Source organism: Monodelphis domestica, chromosome 1, assembly GCF_027887165.1.
Source record: "Monodelphis domestica isolate mMonDom1 chromosome 1, mMonDom1.pri, whole genome shotgun sequence".
Taxonomy (NCBI): Eukaryota; Metazoa; Chordata; class Mammalia; order Didelphimorphia; family Didelphidae; genus Monodelphis; species Monodelphis domestica.
Window position 1 is genome coordinate 87,838,068 of NC_077227.1, and position 22,774 is coordinate 87,860,841.

Consider the following 22,774-nt stretch of genomic DNA (forward strand, 5'->3'; position numbering starts at 1 on the left):
GCTAAGTTAAACCTGAATAATAATTCACAGGTCCCTAATTCCTGACATTGTTGCCATGCCATGCTGAGTGGTAATTTGAAGGGGTTTGGAACTTAGCTATCCCAAAATACCTCTATCTATTAATAGCTATTTGATATAGAGATTAAAAATTAATGTCTCATTTTGCAGCTGTGTGTTTTATAGACATATAAAGATAATTAAATTTTATGAGAAAATCAAAGGCATAAGAATTTAAAAATGGTGACTATAGTATTAAAGATCATCTTCAACTTATCACAGTGAACAACATTTAATAAAATACTGGACAGGAATGGAGGGGAATTGAACAAATGATCTTGAAAAGAAAAGGTTCAGGCCAAAATTCAACCTGTACATATAGTAACACACAGCTTAAGGATAATTAACCCGATTCCACAAAGCCAATTCAAATTCATCATGTTGAAAATAGAACTAATTATTTTTTCCCCTATCCTCTTTGGACCCTCTCTGTTATTGTCAAGGCTATCACCTGATACCTCATTGTTATCTTAAATATATCCCTTATACTCATCCACATATCCAGTCCACAGCCAAATCTAGTCATCTCTACTTTCATAACTTTTCTTGTGTATTTCCTCTTTTCTCCACTCATACTGTCACAGTCCTAGTTTAGGCCCTCTTCACCCTTTGAATGGACTATTGCAATGTCCTTTTAATTGATTTCCCTACTCAAATCCACCCCTCACTTGACTGCCAAGGTTTTTTTCTAAAACATCGGTCTAACTAGGTCACCCCATTACCACTTCCACCAAAATGCCCATGGTATAGTTTGAAATTTAAAACCTTTATAACATATGAAGATTTTTAAAAGTTTCTTTATAAGTCCTTTCCTACTTTTCTAGTCTTCTGATACTTTACTATTTCTCTAGTCTACCTGTTGTAACACTACCTATTGTTCCTCTAATACGACATTCTATCTTCTCTATCTCTGCCTTTCCATTGATTCTTCACCTTGCCTAAAATTATCAGCCCCTTTATCTCTACCTCTTAGTTTCCCTGGAATTCTTTAAGAATCATCTAAGATTGTACCTTCTGCAACAGTGCTTTCCAAATCCCCTATCTTCTATTGCCTTCCCTTCTTGGATCATTTTCCATTTAATCTGTATATATGCTGTTTATAATTACTTCCACACTGTCTCCTTCATTATATTGTAATCTCCTTGAGGGGAGACATAGTTGATAACCTTTCATTGTATCTATGGTACTTAGTACAGTGCCTGGCAAATAGTATTTTTTTGATGCTTTTGATTGAGGGACACAGACTGACCTTTCCAAATTTAATACTCCTTGCTAACAGAAAATTGTTCTTGACTTTCATGCAAACCCAGTGAATGAACACAAAGTTTGGATTTCATCACCTATGTTGCATTATACTTATATGGTTCAGTATCTCAGATTTCTCCAGATTAAGGCAAGAGATCAATTTCAGCAACACAGAAATAGTTTTGCCTCTCATGCATACAATTATTCTTCCTGAGCTCCCAGAATCCTTTTATATTAACTCATTTGTGAGACTGTGATCTCATTTAGAAAGTTATAATTGGTTTTATCAGTCCTCAGAATAGAGACAGGCTGGTTGGAAATTGGCATCCCAAGCTTCAGAAACACATTTTCTGAACTGACCTCTAGAATCAAACATCTATCATTAGCCTTCCTGTTCATGGGATATGCATTCAAATGGACGGTTTGATTTCCTTATCCTCTTCTTCCCCTGCCCTGCTTCTATTGCTACTACCTTTCAGAGGACTGTCAGTGGTTTTATACTTATTATAGGCTAAGAGGTATTTCAGAAAGAAAGAGTCAGCCTTTAATAACATTTTCTATGATTATGTCTGAGACCTTCTTTGATTTGGTTCAGTAATAGCACTTAACACCTCAAAAGGTCAAACTTAGAAAAACTGCTTAGAATAGTGTTCTGCCCATAGGAGGGATTTAATAAATGATTGTTGATCTTACTTGATACTATACTTAAGATTTTGTGAAAATTATGGTAAGATCTCATCATAATGAATAGAAATTGAAAAGAAGGTTTGATATTAATTAAACACCAATATAGTGAGGCAGGAGACAGATTAATATCAATGATTCATATGTATCTAGTACTTTAATGTTAATAAAATCCTTTCACCCCCAGCAATCCCTTCAGGTAGGTGATGCCAATGTGATTGTCCCAATTTTACAACTGAGAGAACTGAAGCTCAAAATGTTGTTTTCCCAAGCATTTTAAGTTAGTTATAGTTGGAAATGGGACTCAAGTCCAGGTCTCTTAAGTAAGCACTCACCAGACCAAACTGTACCCCAATATATCATCTTTGTGATTATTAATAAACAGAATTACAGCTACTCAATTACAAGTGGTATTAGATTTTGAGAAAGAGCAAATTAGTATTTTGTGGGAAATTTAAAAAAATAAAAGCTTTTATTCTTTTTTTTTAACTCCAGAAAATTTCCTTTGAGCAAAGGGAGAGTGAATTACAATAGATTCTATACTAACCTATATTTCTCTCTTTGTATTTAGTGATATCTGGCTCTCCTTAGGAAATCCTGTATCCCTTACCACCCTTTCCAGTATTCTGTGTCCTTATCTTATAGTTCTCAAAACACTGGGCAAGGCTGTCCTTGTCCCTTTTCCATCTTGATTTAAAACTGTCTTTGAATTTCATTTTGTCTCTTTCACTTAGTTCAAATCCTTGTCAGTTATCTGTACTGTGGCATGAAGACTTGCCAAGCCCTTTTCAAGGCTCTTCAGCCACATTTGGTACCCACTAGTCACCCAACTCTTACCCAAGCTCCAAGAAGCTACAGTATGCACAGTATTCACCCCACAAGTCTCTGTGGACAGGTTAAACCAGATTAGGCGTAACCAACAGGTCTCAAACCCATCGGTGAATTCGGAATATGTTTACTTCAAGCATTTGAAGACTTCCCTGACCAAAAGGGGTAGACGAGAACAATTTGTTCCAATAGCCATAAAGGCACCTGAAGCAGGTACTATGGAGCATGTAGAGTTTAGTCAGATACTGAAGATGCCAAAGTCATATAATGCATCCTGGACCATCAGCAGTCATTATGACTTTTGTGTTGCTACTGGACTTTTATGACTCTGGAAAAAAGAGAGTGAGGCTGCCTCACTTAAATACAGTTTGAATGCAAGTCAGGATATCACCAGTGATATCATCAGTCCTCTTTGAAAACAAAGGATGAACCACATCACCTCATTTAATTCCTTATTGCAGTTGTCTAAATGAGTGTCCACCCCAAACCCTGTTCTCATATTTGGGAACTTTGCATGAAGTGATAGTCCTGGAGTCAAGGCTGAGTAAAAATTTTATCCACAGACACTAACTAGATGTGGGACTTTGGGCAAGTCATTTGAACTCTCCTTCAATCTCTTCATCTGCTAAATGGAGATATCTCTAAAGGATGCTGCAAAGTATCATATAAATGTTAGCCCTATAAATACTGACTATATATTTTTGCCCCCTTTGTTCCCTGATCTCAGAGTTAATCAGCCTCTTAAACTTCCATGATATACAATGTCACCTCCATCTGTCACACAAGGAAAATCTCTAGTGAGAGGGAAGGAATAAGAACATGATCTCACCAGTAACCTCTGTGATTCACAACTCTGAGATCCTTCTTAATCACCACAACCTTAATGTCTGTCCTTAAATGCCTCTCCCCAAATCCAGTCCATCTTTCATGCTTCTGCCTATATTATCTTCCTAGGGTACATGTCTGACTGTCATTTCCCCCCTCCTCCATTTCATAAATGCCCATGTTTTCCTATTACTAACAAGATCAAGTATAAAGTCCCCGGTTTGTTTTTTAAATTCCTTTAACAACCAGACATCTTCCTTCTTCTTCAGTTTTATTGTACTTTAGTCCTATCCACATTCAACTATACAGTGACATTGGCCTTCTTGATGTTTTTAGCATATGACATGGCATGTCCTGATTCCTTGTATTGTACTGGGTATTGGCTGTTTTACATAATGCCCTCTCTCCTCAATTCAAATCCCATCTTTCTCAAGAAGCTTTTCTCAGTTTCTTCCTTCCTCCTACTCCTTGCTATTGCTTCTCTATGAGATTATTTTATTTACACTGTATGCATATTTTTGTATATTGTTTCTCATCATCCATTTGAATATAAAATTCTTGTGGACAAGGACCATATTTTTGCCTTCTTTAATCTCCCCAGTGCTCAGTAAAAGTATCTGGTACATAATAAACACATTTAAAATGCTTGTTGATTGAGCTGATGGCCTCTCCTGTGTTCCCACTTATTCCTCTCACACAGATGCTTAATAAGTATTTTGATTGTGGATTGATTTACTGGTTCCAGCATACCCCATTTGATACTCTTGAGTTGACAGCCAAATTTAATAAAGAAATAAGTAATAACATCAATATTTTGATGATTTAAAGATACTAAGCCCATCTGATATATAAATGGGAACTGAAAGGACCAACAGGTGTGATTACTGAGACACTGACAGTGATCTTTGAAAAATCCTAGAAAATGGGAGAGGTCCTCTAGGATTGGAGAGAGCAGATATTGTTCCAACTTTCAAAAAAAGAGAGAGAGTAGAATTTTTAAAATTATTACAAGACAATCTTGACTTTGATTTCTGGCAAAATTCTTGAATGTTTTGTTACCATTTATAAAAGGAAATTAGCACAAAAAATTAGTATGGCTTTATCAAGCATTGATCATGCTAGGCTAACCTCTTTTTCTTGTTTGACAGGATTACTAAACTAGATTAAATGCTGATCAAAGAGAGATGTCAAGTTCTGGTTCAATTTGGATTCAAGTTATGCCTCATATATATTTTGGCTATATGCCCATGGGCAATTCATAGTCTTCTAGGCAACTTTTTAAGACAAGGTTCCCATACAATTTCACATTCATTAAAGTAAACTTCCCATACTCCCTATTCAATATAAAAAGAAATAAATTCTAGTCATCATACATGTACAAATGAGAAAAAAATGAAGAGATCAAATAATTATTCCTCAAATCTTTATTTGGTACATATTCTTTTTAGAAGGTCTTTGATCTGGATAAAGGGTTAATTTTTTTCTACTTGAAACCACAGGAACTAAGAGAACTAATAAAAATGATAGGAAATTACAGACACATTTAGGCTTAATGTGAAGAAAAATGTCCTAATATTTAATTGAACTGCTCCAAAATGGGAACTATTTTGGGTAGTGGGTTCCTCTCACTAGAGACTTTCATACGAAGATTGCCTCACCACTTATCAAACATGCTGAGAAGAGGGTTCCTGTTCAGAAAGATTAGATTGGCCTCCTGAGGTCTTTCCAAACTCTGAAATTCATTGTAGTCATGAAAGGTGACTACAGTAATTAAAGGGTTTTGTTAAAATGATTCCCTCCTAAAATGACTATCTGCCAAGGATTAATTCTAAATTTGACTTCAAGATTGTAATTCATATGAATTTCAAACTCAATTTAAGAATGCTTGCACAGCATAAAGATGGTCTTTAGGGATAAGATCAGCATAATCTTCTTCATCTTCAGATGTGGTGAACTTTTACTTAGCTAGTTATATTCTTCTTTCCCTTGGAGAAAGGTAAGTAGGAGAAGGACCATTAGATAGAAAGTGACTTATTCAGAGATTAGGTCAACTAAAGAGCTTTGCTTTGTGTTCATATATTCTGGGAACTTGACTCAAGCAATGGAATCATTGTTTTCCCCAAAATGGAGATTGTTATGGGATAAATCCAATAGCATTCCATTCGTTTGGTTTATGAACTCCTGCCAAGGGAAACTTTGGGTGGTAATAGTAGCTGATATTCAGTTTGCCAAATGATCCAATTAAATGCTAATCCAGTAAATATAAACCCAACGGGAGAGAATTTAAAATCAGGCTCTCACATGGGACAAACAACTGATATGTAGTACCAAAAAATCTCCTAGTGTTTGCAAAGCATTTCCTCCATATCATGCAACAAAAAAATATGAGTAATAAGGATTTTTAAATCATTGCCTCACTTTACCCTCTCTTCTTTCCTTCACATACATATATGCAATTGCCTTCCCTTTCTTTAAAGGTTGGATTTAGATTTTCTTGGTGCTTTGAAAACATCTTTGTCTTTTTTTCAGGCAGGTATTAATGAAAATGACTTTTATGATGGAGCTTGGTGTGCAGGAAGAAATGACCTTCACCAGTGGATTGAAGTTGATGCCAGGAGGTTGACAAAGTTCACAGGTGTCATCACTCAAGGAAGGAATTCACTGTGGTTGTGAGTATGATGCAATGCCACTTTTCTGAATTCAGCTTTGTGGGGTATAATATTGCTGAAATTCATATGTAAAGGAGAAGAGAAGGGGAACAAAGAGGAATATTTGGCCTGGGTAAATGAGAGTGGGTGATAGAAGAACAGAAAGTAGGCTGTATAGCAGGAACTCGTATACAGTATTTACTGAACATAAACATGAAGTTGGCATACACGTTGAATCTGAAATGCCAAGAACACAAAAACCACATGTTTAGATCTACTTTAGCATTTAATAACAGATTAATTCTCTGATTTAGCAGAGGCCCCCACACAAACACACCACATCGGAGCTCTCTCTGTATTGAGCTTTTTGGACACTGTCCAATATTTAGCGATTAGCCTGTTGGCAGTCATGCCAGAACCTAACTATAATTTACTGATGAGATTTGCTTTAATTCCTGAAGGTCACCAATAACAAGCAGGCTGTGATCAGATAAGCTCAGTTAGAGTTTATATTCATATTGAATTATCTATCACTCAGGTCATTTTTCCTTCAGTGACTCATCATATATACTTTTATTAGACTTCACTTATCCATCACTAGTGTTTTTCATATCAGAATTGCTCATATAGAAACAATATGTGTGTGTGTGTATGTGTATAATATATGTATATATTGCTGATCTGGCTATGGTTGTTAAAATTCTGAACCCAAAAATGATGAAAGCAAAATGTTTTATGTAGGAAGTATTTTAGGGATTAAATAGAAGTTAAATATGCTAGTAAGATATAGAAAGTTAGGGCCAAAGAAAGAAGCCAAAATTTCAAACTGGAACATCAGAAAACAAGAGAGGGATAAACAGGGATCCACTGTCCCTGGGTGTCAGGTAGAAATTATATAGGATTTCAAGTTAGGACACTTGAGAATTAATCTTGGTGTAGCTGCTTACTACCTATATTACCCTAAGGCAAGTTATTTAACCTCTGCATACTACATATAGTCTCCTCATCTTTAATATAAAGAATTGTTCTTAATATAATAATTGTTCTGTAACATAAAGAACATTGTTCTCCAAGGTTCCTTCTAGCTTGAAATCTATGATTCTGTGATCTTAGGAATAAGTTCAGTTATTGATAGGAGGTAGTGGTGCACTGATTCACATTTGAGGGATGGGGAACTTTGAGAACCAAGCAATGGGAAAACAAAGGAATCTGGAACCAGACAGAGCATTCGGTTGCAGAATAACTTTCCACAATAGGGAAGTTTTTACTGACTAAGATTTCTTTTATGGTAGAAATGTATATGTTGACTACCATATCACTGCTCAACCACTGTAAAGGGGTGATGTTATTTTGTGAGATTTATGTAATCCCAGTTATAAGACTAGCTAAGAATAGGTTATTAACCTATTGCTTGGGTGTAACCTATCATCTGAAAATCCATAACAGTATTGCACTAGTATGACATCAAGTTAATAACAGAGGTATTGAGAGCAGGCAGAATGGAGTTCACAATATCCCTTCATTAAAAGAGAAAACATGTCCTTTGTGAATAGAATAGTGTCTTTAGCTATAGTGCAGAGAAGTGGAAGAGGTCTGAGAAGATAAACTATGCAATTTCACCACAGTTCTTGACATCAGGGTGGAGAGTTTAGCTGGAAGAGGAAAAAAAGGCCACTAACTGATGTCAGTAGATTGTTAGCTAAGGTCAGCCTTGTTCCCTTTGGGTGGATTTCTCTATTTGAGAAATGAGGATTCAAATATGGCTACACTGTCTAGATTTTCTGGGAATTGCCTTTAGGTGAGTCTCTTTTGTTCTTGGTCTTTCTACTTACAGCAAGGCAGCCACAGAGTAATAGTGCATTCTATCTGACTTTTCCTCTCTTTAGGTCTTGAGTGTTGTGGCTATGTTTCCTTAATAGTAGAGGATTGGTTTACTTGGAAAATGGACTTTGTGGTGGTAAGGGTAGTAAGGGTAGTTAGCTATAACCTTGGTTATTTTTGTTCAGAGACTCTATAGGTATGAGAGAGAGAGAGAGAGAGAGAGAGAGAGAGAGAGAGAGAGAGAGAGAGAGAGAGAGAGAGAGAGAGAGAAGGTGGGGGTGGGGAGAGAGTTGCATTTGTTACCAACATATTTCTTCAGAGTATTTCCTAGAGAAGAAGAGATGTCTCCTGGGTTCAACTATGACTTCAGACACTCCTTAGCTATGTGTCCCTGGGCAAGTCATTTAACCCCCATTGCCTAGCCTTTACTACTTTTATGCCTTGGAACCAAAACACACTATTGATTCTAAGACAGAAGGTAAGGGTTTAAAAAAAAAAAACATGGTGTGTGCTCCACATGGGAACATACCTTAATTAGTAAATTAGATCCTCTTCATTCAATTGATAACCTCATTTGTCAGAAACTTTGCTACCAAAATTAAAACTTTTTAAAAGGCCTAAAATATATGATAGCATTCAGAAAATGGGTGGGGGGCAGATAACATCATTAAATTTAATTGTAAAATCCATTTAAAATTGCATGTCGAAAATAAGACTAGAGAGTAGAAAGATACTAGTCAGATGAAGAAAAGATAAGGAGAATGATTTGCTAATAAGTGGAAGATAAGAGGAAAGAATCTAAAAAGGGGGTTCATAGAAAATCATAGTCTTAGAGAGCTAGAAGGGACCTTGGACATTATTGAGTCTAACTCACTCATTTACAGATGAGGGAAAGAGAATTGAAATGATTTGACCAAGTTTCCCATTTTTTTAATGTCACATGGAACTCTAGAAGCCAAGAGTTTGGTGACCTAGGTTCTAAACCCAGCTCTTTTTAAAGTTGAAAACAAATGTTAATGCCTTACCTGAGTTCCTTTTCTGGAGGACACTCGAGAGCAGGGAATCTGAAATGGGGAAAGGGGTTGCCACTGAGGGGGAAGGGAGCACACAAAGGATTGAAGACCTCCATAGACAAGTTTCACCAGCTTTCTAATTTGGTGAAAAGTCATTCTTATTTCCATTTATTTGCTCCTCATGACTTGGAGCTGTGCATATACATATTTGTATCCTGTGTGCTTATACAGCTTAGCAAGAAAACTCCCATTTTACCAGAGGCACGCAAGCCAGTTATACTTCATATAACATACAGATTTCTTCCATATGTCCTATTTTTTTAATTGTGTGGCTAACTTGATTCTGAATGAGTTTGTTCTCAGTGACTTCATTATTTGAGTTGTCATTGTATTAAAAACTATATGGTGGATTGTCTTAGGCTTTTGAAGACAAGGCTTGTATTTTCCTGAATTGAGAAGGCTTTCTTCTGTGATGTGTGACATTACCTGTGAAATGAGGACATTGGAATAAAGATTTTTTCATTGTGGCTGCCTTTATCAAATGCCCTTTTGAAAGGCACAGGAGCCCTCAGAAGCACGAGGGGTTCCCTTTTCTTTTCAACACCTATTCTTATCTTCCATCAGCTTTACTTTCTATGAGAACACAATGTCCTGTAATAGAAAAAGAATCTATGGGATCATCCGCATCTGTGATATTCAGAAGTGTGCTCTTCATGGTTGTTCTCTTTTATGTACTTGGCTAAGGAGCAGGCACCATTTTGATAGCAAAGGTGCTCAGCACTATTCTTCATCTCCAATAGGTAGTTTTGGCAGTACCAGACTTTGTATCTGCTATTATTTTTAATAAGCATTATCTTGGCCTCAGGATATCATATATATTTCTAGCATCTATGAATTTTTTTTTGCATACAGGAGGGTTATTTATAAAAGATCCTGACCCAGTGGTTTGCTTCTAGTTTATTGCCCTGAACAAATCATGTTCTATAAGTATGCAAGGGATAATAAATTCTTAGGAGAGACTAAATAGAATGGCAACATTCTGAGTTTTTTTCTGAGGCTACTAAGTGAATGGAAGTTAGTGATACTCAATTTTTAAAATGAATCTGCTCCATTTTCACCTTAAGTCCATATCATTATTTTATGTGATTATTATATATGACTATGCAAACTTTGTTTTTTGCATGTATTTATAAACATAGAATATTAGATTTCAGAACTGGAAAGCTTATGATTATATACAATTCTTGTATTGCTAAATATTTGATGAATATTTTTATAGTTCATGTGTTTACCTGGACTAGGTTTCCATCATTTTGAGTTTCCTTCAGAAGATGCAGAATATAATTCAGGTATGAGTCTTCACAAATGTCAAGAAAAGTATTATAGTTACAATGTGAACATGAAAAGTAACAATGCTTATCATATATAGGATATCCTTTATTTTATCTTATTTTTAAAAAATAGGGAAAATAATATATATGATACATTGTAGCCTATATATGATTTTCCTTTCCTTTCTGGTAAATTATGCTCTGACTACCATGGAGACTTGCTTTAAAAAGCATCTAACTTTATAACATTTTGCTCAAAGTTTTGAACTATAATAAATAAAAAAATTATCTTGGAGGCTTTATGCTAAATTTATAAATATTTCTTAGTAAAGCAAAAGAAAGATTGAAATAAGGTTTCTAGCTTTTCTAACTTAAAGTAAGATCAGGTCCCAGTTTCCAGCCCAGTGGGGTTCTCTCCACATCTCTGTCTTGCCAGAGACCACAAGCAAGATAAGAGCTGCCAATATGACTCAGAGAATAACTGAGAGAGCAAGATCAGGGACCCAAGAGCAGGATAGAAGCCATGTGCTTGCTCTGTCTTTTCAAACATCATCTAAGCCCCTCCCCTGGGTCCTTCCATGGTCAGAAATCTGGACTCTGTGACTCCCAGGATGAGTCTTTCTAGGATTGGACTGGATTGGAGGTAACCTAGATATTTAATTCACGCAGAACCTTCTTCTGAAATGAATGTGAATTTGGGTTTACTTGTGAAATAACTCTTGACTAATTCCACTCTGAAGGCAGAAAATGAAGAATTAAGAAGCCCATTGATGAGGGTAAAAGAGAAATGTGTAAAAGCTGGCTTAAAACTTAACATCAAAAATATTAAATCATGGCAACTGGTCTCATTACTTCTTGGCAAATGGAGGGAAAAATGAAAGCAATGTCAGGAGTTATATTCTTGGACTCAAAGATTACTGCAGGCAATGAGTGCAGCTATGATATTAAGAGATATTTGTTCTTTGGAAGGAAAACTATGGCAAATCTGGATAGCATACTAAAAGGCAGAGATATCACTTTGTTAACCAAGGTCCATGTGGTCAAACCTATTTTTTTCTAGTAATAATGTGAGAGTTGGACTATAAGGAAATATATCATAATAAATATAAATAAATAAATAAAATTAAATCTGAGCCTCAAAATTGACATTTTCACATTGTGGTTTTAGACAAGACATTTGAGCATTTCTTGGACAGCAAGAAAATCAAATAAGTCAATACTCAAAAAAATTAATTCATAATGTTTGCTAGAGAGTAAAATACTGAAGCTGAAGCTTAGCCATTTTGGCCACATAATGAGAAGTTAGGACTTATTAGAAAGGACCATAATCATAGAAAATATTAAAGGCAAAAGGAGAAGGGAACAGCACAGAATAAGATGGACAGGTGTGAGATTAGACAAATCTTGGATGTAGTAGTGATAATAATAGAAGTAGTAGAAGTGATGGTAGAATTGATAATAGTGATAGTAGTAGTGATAGTGGTATAGTGTGTATGTGGGAGGTGGAGAATTATCTTTGGTTCTAGTAGTTTGAGCCCTTAGTTAATCACTTAACTAGACTAGAAGATTACTTATTTCCCTTTTAGAGTTCATTGTATAGAAATGAGGTGTCAAGCTGGAAATTCTCCTTTATACTCACTCTTGGAGACTTGCACATTGAAGGTAAAATTCTGTCCCAACTATAGGGGTAGTCAATACTTTGACATTGATTTCATGTGTATGTGTAGTGAGGGATTCTCATCATGATGGCCTTTTGAATTTTCTCTTCTCAAGGTGGGATGTATGACTTTTTCCCAAGGGTGTACTACCTCCATCTATTTGTTCCCCAGTTCATTCTCACTAGGTTAGAACATTTAAATCATACCCAGCAGGAGAAGTACTTTCAATTCTTCCAAGTCATTGTGGGAAAAGATTGAAATAAACAGACTAAGCTCAAGGCATATTTACTGACTTGGATACAAAAGATTTTAATAAATAAATGATTTTGTTTCTCCTGTGCTCCTATAGGTCTGCCCTATATATATAGGGAGTTGGTTGATGACTTGGAGAATGGAAGACTTTTAAATAAGCTTTAATTTTATTTTTGAGCTTCTACTATCCTCCACAAAGTCTAGGAAAACTTTTAAGTTGAGTAGTACAACATCATAGTGCAAATGCCAAACTTAAATGTATGCTGACTATGATGTAACAAAGAAAACATTCTTTAAAAAGAAGAAAATTAAAGGGCATTGTTTACCCAGCTACAAGTGAATTTATACTTCCCTCAAATTCTATTGAACCTAAATAACAAATATTCCTGAATATTCCCCAGAGTTCCTTATTTCCATAATATAAACATTCTATGCATCTTGGGGTGACCATTATGGTAACTTATTGCTCCATCTCTTTTGTGACCTTCATCGTAGCACTCCGCTCACACGTAGCACACGTAGCACACCGTAGCACTCAGCTAAATAGCTGGAATGTCTACTTGTGGGCAACTCCTTGAGACCATTAAGGAACTTGCTCTCAGAGTATCTGTGATAGTTCCTTCCTAATCTGGTTGGGGTTATAACTCTCCCTGTTATAGCTCATGACTCTAAGGACTTGCCTAGGTTTATATTCTAGGAAGTCAGAGAGCCATAAGTAGAGCCCATGTCTTTGGACTCCCAGTTCTGTCAGAGATAGAAAGGGAGAAAGAGCAAGAAACACACACACACACACACACACAAACACACACACACACACACACACATACACACACATATTAAACTTGTCGAAGTGGAATTCAACATAATATTTCTATCTGACCCAGCAGTTTCAGAAGTCTGTACAACTTTAATAGTCTTAAGATGTTGTATGTTGTTTTCTTTTCTCAATTTTAGTCATACATACTTATAGATGAACATCCTTGACTCACTGAATTTTTATTTTGTTTTTTGTAAATTTCTCACATATCTGCTTTGTGAACCTTTTCATTTCATTTAAAAGAGTGGCACTTATTCATTCTTCAACCCCATATTTACTTCTAGTCCATTCAGTGTTGCATCTAACATGGTGCTCTGGAAAGAGCATTGGATGTGCGGTCAGAAGATTCAAATCCATTTGTTACCACTGTGACCATGGCAAGCCATTTAACTTCTGTAGACCTCATTAATCTCATTTATAAAACAGATTATAAATTATAATTATAAAACAAAGAGATAACCTATAACTGTTAAACTAGAGAAGTTCTAAATCTGTTTCCCAAGAAGAATCTTAATACTAAATTAATAATCATATGGAAATAGCTAACATTTCTACAAACTTTTTTTGATTTTTTTTACATATAATCTGTTTTTATTGTTTTTCAGTTGTGTCTAATCCTTTGTGACACCATTTATTGTTGTTTTTTTATTTAAATTTTAAACATTATTTTATTTGGTCATTTCAAAACATTATTCACTGGAAAAAAAGATCATTTTCTTTTCCTCCCCTCCCCACCTCCCACCACCTTTCCCTCTCCCAAAGCCGACGCACGATTCCACTGGTTATCACATGTGTTCTTGACTCAAACCCATTTCCCTGTTGTTGGTATTTGCGTTAGAGTGTTCATTTAGAGTCTCTCCTCAGTCATATCCCCTCAAACCCTGTAGTCAAGCAGTTGCTTTTCATTGGTGTTTTTACTCGCACAGTTTATCCTCTGCTTGTGGATAGTATTTTTTAGATCCCTGCAGATTGTTCAGGGACATTGCATTGCCACTAATTGAGAAGTCCATCACCTTCGATTGTACCACAATGTATCAGTCTCTGTGTACAATGTTCTTCTGGTTCTGCTCCTTTCGCTCTGCATCACTTCCTGGAGATAGTTCCAGTTCACATGGAATTCCTCTACTTTATTATTCCTTTTAGCAGAATAGTATTCTATCACCAACATATACCACAATTTGTTCAGCCATTCCCCAATTGATGGGCATCCCCTTGTTTTCCAATTTTTGGCCACCACAAAGAGTGCAGCTATGAATATTCTTGTACAAGTCTTTTTCCTTATTATCTCTTTGGGGTACAAACCCAGCAGTGCTATGACTGGATCAAAGGGCTTTTATCACCCTTTGGGCATAGTTCCAAATTGCCCTCCAGAATGGCTGGATCAATTCACAACTCCACCAGCAATGAATTAGTGTCCCCACTTTGCCACATCCCCTCCAGCATTCATTACTTTCCATAGCTATCATGTTAGCCAATCTGCTAGGTGTGAGGTGATACCTCAGAGTTGTTTTGATTTGCATCTCTCTGATTATAAGAGAAGTAGAGCACTTTTTCATGTGCTTATTAATAGTTTTGATTTCTTTGGCTGAGAACTGCCTGTTCATGTCCCTTGCCCATTTATCAATTAGAGAATGGCACGATTTTTGTACAATTGATTTAGTTCTTTGTAAATTTGAGTAATTAAATCTTTGTCCGAGGTTTTTATGAAGATTGTTTCCCAATTTGTTGCTACCCTTCTGATTTTGGTTACATTGGTTTTGTTTGTACAAAAGCTTTTTAACTTGATGTATTCCAGATTATTTATTTTGCATTTTGTAACTCTTTCTAATTCTTGCTTGGTTTTGAATTCTTTCCCTTCCCAAAGGTCTGACATGTATACTATTCTGTGTTTGCCTAATTTTCTTATACTTTCCTTCTTTATGTTCAAGTCATTCACTCATTTTGAATTTATCTTGGTGTAGGGTGTTGTAAAGATTAAAATTTATGGAATATATGGGGAGACTGAGGCAGGTAGAAATTAGTTTCTCTCTGTAAGGAGTATTATATTTTTTAGAGGTTTATTGAAGATTAAGGATTAAAGAAAATACAGGATAAGAGACACGTGTCCAGGCCATAGAGAGGCCTAGACACAACCTCACCTACATTATGAAAAAAAGCCACATCTGCCCCAAAATAGCAGTCCAAGAGCCAAAAGAGCCCTCAAAAGCCTTTGAATCAGCTTAAATACCTTCTCGATCTCTGCCCAGGTGAGATTACAAGGCATTCTGGGGAAGTGGAGCAAAGGCTTGTGGGGATTGTAGTCCGGTATTCTAGTCCATTTTTTACAGTGTGAGGTGTTGATCTAAACCTAATCTTTCCCACACTGTCCTCCAATTTTCCCAGAAGTTTTTATGAAATAGTGGATTTTTGTCCCAACAGCTGGGATCTTTGGGTTTGTCATATACTGTCGTGCTGAGGTTGCTTGCCCCCAGTCTATTCCACTGATCCTCCTTTCTGCTCTTAGCTAGTACCAAATTGTTTCTATGACCACTGATTTATAATATAGTCTGAGATCTGGGACTGCAAGACCCCCTTCCTTTGTATTTTTTTCATTATTTCCCTGGATATCCTTGATCTTTTGTTCTTCCAAATGAACCTTGTTATGGTTTTTTCTAAATCAGTAAAAAAAAATTTTGGAAGTTCCATGGGTATGGCACTAAATAGATAGATGAGTTTGGGTAGGATGGTCATTTTTATTATATTGGCTCGTCCTACCCATGAGCAGTTAATGTTCTTCCAATTGTTCAAGTCTAGTTTTAGTTGTGTGGAAAGTGTTTTGTAGTTGTGTTCATATAGATCCTGTGTTTGTCTTGGGAGATAGATTCCTAAGTATTTTATTTTGTCTAAGGTAATTTTGAATGGGATTTCTCTTTCTAGTTCTTGCTGCTGAACTGTGTTGGAATAATATAGAAATGCTGATGACTTATGTGGATTTATTTTGTATCCTGCAACATTGCTAAAGTTGTTGATTATTTCAATTAGCTTTTTGGTTGAATCTCTAGGATTCTTTAAGTAGATCATCATGTCATCTGCAAAGAGCGATAATTTGGTCTCCTCCTTGCCTATTTTGATGCCTTCAATTTCTTTTTCATCTCTAATTGCTACTGCTAGTGTTTCTAATACAATGTCGAATAATAGAGGTGATAATGGGCATCCTTGTTTCACTCCTGATCTTAATGGGAATGGATTTAGTTTATCCCCATTGTAGATGATATTATTTGATGGTTTTAGATATATACTGTTTATTATTTTTAGAACGACCCTTCTATTCCTATGCTTTCTAGTGTTTTTAGTAGGAATGGGTGTTGTATTTTATCAAAGGCTTTTTCTGCATCTATTGAGATAATCATGTGGTTCTTGTTGGTTTACTTGTTGATGTGGTCAATTATGTGGATAGTTTTCCTAATATTGAACCAGCCCTGCATCCCTGGTATAAATCCTACTTGATCATGGTGGATGACCCTTCTGATCACTTGCTGGAGTCTTTTTGCTAGTATCCTATTTAAGATTTTTGCATCTATATTCATTAGGGAGATTGGTCTATAATTTTCTTTCTCTGTTTTTGTCCTGTCTGGCTTTGGAATTAGTACCATGTTTGTGTCATAAAAGGAGTTTGGTAGAACTCCCTCTTTGCTTATTATGTCAAATAGTTTGTATAGTTTTGGAGTTAGCTGTTCTTTGAATGTTTGATAGAATTCACTGGTGAATCCGTCAGGCCCTGGGGATTTTTTCTTAGGAAGTCCTTTGATGGCCTGTTGGATTTCTTTTTCTGATATGGGGTTATTTAAGAAATCTATTTCTTCTTCTGTAAGTCTAGGCAATTTATATTTTTGTAAATATTCATCCATATCACCTAGGTTGGTATATTTATTGCCATATAGTTGGTCAAAGTAGTTTTTAATGATTGCCTTAATTTCCTCTTCATTGGAGGTGAGATCCCCCTTTTCATTCTTGATGTTGTTAATTTGCCTCTCTTCTTTCCTTTTTTAAATTAGATTAAAGAGTACTTTGTCTATTTTGTCTGTTTTTTCAAAGTATCAGCTTCTAGTCTTGTTTATTAGCTCAATAGTTCTGTCACTTTCGATTTTATTAATTTCTCCCTTAATTTTTAGGATCTCTAGTTTGGTTTCCTTCTGGGGGTTTTTAATTTGTTCATTCTCAAGTTTTTTGATTTGCATTTCTGATTCCTTGATCTCTGTCCTCCCTAATTTGTTAATATATGCACTCAGGGATATGAATTTTCCTCTAAGTACTGCCTTAGCTGCATCCCATAAGGTTTGAAATGATGTTTCGCCGTTGTCATTTTCTTCAATGAAATTATTAATTGTTTCTATGATTTCTTCTCTAACTATCGGATTTTGGAGTATCATATTATTTAATTTCCAATTAATTTTTGAATTACCTCTCCATGTACCCTTACCGATCAATATTTTTATTGCCTTGTGATCTGAAAAGGCTGCAGTTATTATTTCTGCTTTTCTGCATTTGAGTGCCATGTTTCTATGACCTAGTGTATGATCTATTTTTGTGAATGTGCCATGTGGTGCTGAAAAGAAGGTGTATTCTTTTTTGTCCCTATTTATTTTTCTCCATATGTCTATTAACTCTAATTTTTCTAAGATTTCATTCACCTCTTTTACCTCTTTCTTGTTTATTTTTTGGTTTGATTTATCTAAATTTGATAGTGGTTGGTTCAAGTCTCCCACTAACATGGTTTTACTGTCTATTTCCTCCTTCAATTTTCCTAGTTTCTCTATTAAAAATTTGGATGCTATATCATTTGGTGCATACATGTTGATTAGTGATATTTCCTCATTGTCTATACTCCCTTTTAGCAGAATATATTTACCTTCCCTATCCCTTTTGATCAGGTCTATTTGTGATTTGGCTTTGTCAGATATCATGATTGCAACTCCTGCCTTCTTTCTATCAGTTGAGGCCCAAAAGGTCTTACTCCAACCTTTAATTCTAACCTTGTGAGTGTCAACCCTCCTCATATGTGTTTCTTGAAGACAACATATGGTAGGGTTTTGGGTTCTAATCCAATCTGCTATTTGTCTACGTTTTATGGGTGAGTTTATCCCATTCACGTTCAAAGTTATGATTGTCATTTGTGGATTTGCTGGCATTTTGATATCTTCCCCTACTTCTGACCTTTCTTCTTTAGATTTCTCCTTTTGAACCAGATTTACTTTAGGTCAGTCCCCCTAGTCCCCTCCCTTGAGATGCATCCCTTTCTAGCCCCTCCCTTTTCTTGCTCCCTTCCCCTCCCCCCTCTCCTTCCCTCCCTTTTTATACACCCTCCCCCTACCCCCTCCTTAATTTTCCTTTCTTTCTTGCCCTGTTGGATAAGATAGAATTCAGGATCCCAATGGATCTAGATGTTCTTCCCTCTCAGATTTGATTTCACTGAGAGTAAGGTTTAAGTAATTCCACTTCACTCTCTCTTCCTCTCCTTCTCATATGAGAGTTCTTCCCCTCCCCTTCCCATGTGTATCGTTATATGGGAAAGATTATTCTATTGAGTCCCCCCCTATTTCTTGAAGTAAATCTTAGTATTATCAACAGTTCCCCCCTCCCTTTTCCTTTCTTTTCCCCCACTTTCACCAAATCTTCTTAATGCCCCAATCTTTCCCTATGCATGTTTCTTCTAACTAGTCTTATGATGCATACAATTTTTGAGAGTTACACAAAACATTTTCCCCACATATTAATATATATAATTTGATGTAAATGTAGCCCTTATAGAAAAGAGTTTGACTTAAAGAAAAAGATAAGATTTATCTCCTTTTCCCTTTCTTTCATATTTACCTTTTCATGTTTCTCTTGCTTTCTGTGCTTGGATATCAAATTTTCCACTAAGTTCTGGTCTTTTCATAGCAAATGCTTGGGAATCTTCTACTTTGTTGAATTCCCATACTTTCCCCTGGAAGTATATAGTCAGTTTTGCTGGGTAGTTGATTCTTGGTTGGAGACCCAGCTCTCTTGCCTTCCTAAATATCGTGTTCCATATTTTGAGGTCTCTTAGTGTGTTAGCCGCTAAGTCGTGTGTGATCCTTATGAGAGCTCCCTTATATCTGAAGCTCCTCTTCTTGGCTTCTTGTAGGATTTTCTCCTTTTCTTGGAAGATCTTGAATTTGGCAATTACATTCCTAGGGGTTGTCTTTTGGGGATTTAGTATAGAAGGTGTTCTATGAACGCTTTCTATTTCTATTTTGCCCCCTTGCTCCAGAACATGTGAGCAATTTTCTTTTATAATCTCCTGTAGAATAATATCGAGTTTATTGTTTATCTCTGGTTTTTCTGGGAGACCGATAATTTGGAAGTTTTCTCTTCTCCCTCTGTTTTCCAGATCTGTGACGTTCTCAGTGAGATATTTTATGTTTTCTTCTAATTCATTAATTTTTTGGGTTTGCTTTATTGATTCTTGCTGTTTTATGATCTCACTTTCTTCAAGTTGCTTAATTCTGGTCATTAGGGACTGGTTTTGCTTTTCAGCTTTGTCTGCCCTTCTGTTGGATGCTTCGAGCTCTTTTTCCAATTGAGTAGTCTTATCTGTCAGACTGCTTATCTCTTTCTCCCATTTTTCTTTCCAGGTTTCCATCTTTTGGATAAGTTTCAGTTTGAGATCTTCCAGAGCTTGTTGATAGTTTCCATTTTGGGAGGCATGTTCTGATTTTTTTTTGATTTACTCCTCATTCTCTTCTTTTCCTGGGTACTCCCACCATAAAAGTTTTCAATAGTCACCTTTTTCCCTTTCTCCCTGGAGGCTTGATTTTGGGCCATGTGAGCCATCCCTTTGGTGGTTTTATTCCCCTTTCCTTTTTGGTCTGGGGTCTGGGTGATATGGGCAGGTTTTCTATGAATTTAGGTTGCCTCAGACTAGTTCTTCCCAGCCTCCAAGGTTTCTTAGAGCGCTGGGCCCCTGATCACATCCAAACTGCCCAGGTGTTCAGCTCCACCCAGATAATCAGCGAGTGGTCTGCCCCTGGTGTTTAGCTCCACCCAGATGTTCTGCACAACCACCCCAAGTACAGCTCCGCTGACCCCCTTGTTCAGAGCCGGGTTCTCCCGTGAAACCGCCCTGAGACGTTTTTTTCCTGGCAGTCCCCAGATCCCAAGGACCCTGGAGTGCCCCCCCCCCTGCCAGACAGAGACATTCCCCACTCACTCACTGTCCCGGTGAGCGCTCAGGTAGCTCACTCTGGGTTGGTGGGGGGGTGGGGGGGGAAGGGCAGCTCAGTTCACGTTTCTGTGCAAGCTTTTCCTCCTTTTCATTATAGTGTGGAAATGTTCAAACCCCATGTACGTTCACCTCTGTGGGGTACTGGTGAGTCCTGTTCCACCAAATGTGATTTTTATGCTCCTTTGATGTAGTCTATTTCATTCGGTGCCAGGAAGAGGAAGCCTGTAGCATCTAGATTGCAGCCATGATTACCCGGAAGTCTTTTTTTGATTTTTTAAATGTGTTTATATCTCTTATCTCATTTTAGTCTGACAATAATCATATAAGATGGGCAATACAAGTATCATTATCTGCATTTTTCAGGTGATGTAATTGAGGCTTGGGAAGATTAACTGGCTTCTTTGTCACAATTTTAAGTAACAGAGAGCTAGGACTGAAGCCCAAGTCTTTTGCAAATCCATTATTTTTTCTACTGCAACCCAGCTACCCTCCCCAATGATACTAATATTTCAATTGTTGGATTATATAATGTTTTGTATGTGTATATGTGTGAGTTTTCATAACATTAGAGTGTCTGTAATATAAGAAGACATTTCAACATTTAGTCCAAAATTATCTCTAAAACCCCTTTTAGTTTTTGCAGCCTATGAATCTAGAACTCTTTGAAAAGTGAAAAACTCAGTTCAGTCTATTACTGTCACACAGTGTAGTTTTCTGGTTAAAGGATATTTGGACTGTGATCCAGTGCAAATCACTTCACCTCTCTTCTCACCATCACCAAACTCAGTCCCCCAAAAGCCTCAACACTGTTTGAATATAGTTCAAGTAATTTTAACTAAAGAATATGGATGTTGTGATAGAATAGATAGGGCTTGAATCTTTTCTTTTTTTTGACTATGACTTCATGACTTTTCTGGTCTAAAATTTAGAGTCTAGAACACAACAAAAAAGCAGTATTCAGAAAAATTACATGCAAGGTAATGGACAGAATTCTTCCTTTCTAGGATATTGGAATATGGCTATGACACCAACATGATGAATAAATACAGTGAGCAGCGAACTTTCCTGAAATTCCTGTGGATAATTTATCATAGATTCAGCTTCTGATATCTTGACAATGGATTTTGCAAAGCAATTTGCACACCTGCCTTTGCTAAGTTAGAGTTAACAGTTGCCAGTTAATATAGCCAGGATGAATTCTGCCACTTACACACACATAGACATCAGATTGAATTTGAATATTAGATGGCATGACTTCAATCAAGAAGACATTTTCCTCCCATCTTTCTTCGTGGCCCCATGATGCAATACTGTAGAGAACACGTATTGGATCAGGGAGCAAGAGAAATGGGGTTGGTTTCTACTCCAGGATCACTGACAAGCTGTATAAAATCTGGCAATTCCTTTAAATCCATATGTATCAGTTTCCTCAGCTATAAAATGGAAATAATAAAACCAAATCTGCTTGAAACTATATGATTGGACCAGGTTTCTTGAGGTCCTTTTCAGCTCCAAGGTTCATGCTTCCAAATCCAGAGATATTGTCATTAGTCAGATATGAACACTCTTTCTCAATAAATATCTGTCCTTGATATAACTTCTCAAAGATTTACAGGGATTATCCAGATAATAAAATTATTTGCATCCTGACTTTATGAAAATTTCAGAGTTCATTTTTGAATCCTAATATGCTTAGCTGGAACTGGAACATTGATTTTTGCCAGAAATATTTGACTAAGTTAAAAGAAGTTAAGAATAGCATCAAAACACATTTTAAAGTAATGTGTGATTTCCCTTCACATTACTCACCAAGAGATTCCAAAGTATTATAGATTTTTTGATGCCCTTGAGTTTAACCAACAATTCATATGTCAATTATACAAAAATAAATGTACAGTGTATTTTCTTCAGAACTGGATTATCTGTTGACCCATTCTGATTATCATTTATGAAATTTAGAACTAAAATTAAAATAGATTAAGATTTGGATTATACAATTCAAAATCTCTTGCCCAGAAACCCAATTCCCAATTTAAAAATTGGATGCCAAGAAGCCTATTACAGTAGGGAGGAAGTGCAGCCTTACTATTTGGGGATAGCAGTTGAGAAGTCAAAGAAAATTTAAAAAGAAAATGGAATCCATCTTAGAGCAACCAACTAGTTTTCCTTTGTTGATTGAGAGCACTAAGTATCCAGAATCCAACTGACCTCAAAACAAGATCAGCAGAAGCATGCTGTAAAATTGAAAATCTGTTATCCTAAAAGAAAAACTACATTTCCTAGGAGGCCACTGACTTCCTGTCATTATGTACTTCCTGTAGACAGGGGATATTGGGCAGTGTCATGGAGGGTCCCAGACTCTGTTGGTTT

At 36.3% G+C, this 22,774-nt stretch overlaps 1 protein-coding gene across 2 annotated transcripts in view; it reads left to right on the forward strand.

Annotated features, from left to right (window-relative positions):
- CPXM2 (carboxypeptidase X, M14 family member 2) overlaps positions 1–22,774 on the forward strand; it is a 294,314-nt gene that overhangs the window by 118,222 nt on the left and 153,318 nt on the right. For both annotated transcript variants that reach the window (XM_007478849.3, XM_001376113.3), the window contains exon 4: positions 6,169–6,308. In XM_007478849.3, coding sequence (XP_007478911.1) covers positions 6,169–6,308 — 140 coding nt within the window. The remainder of the gene's footprint in view (positions 1–6,168; positions 6,309–22,774) is intronic.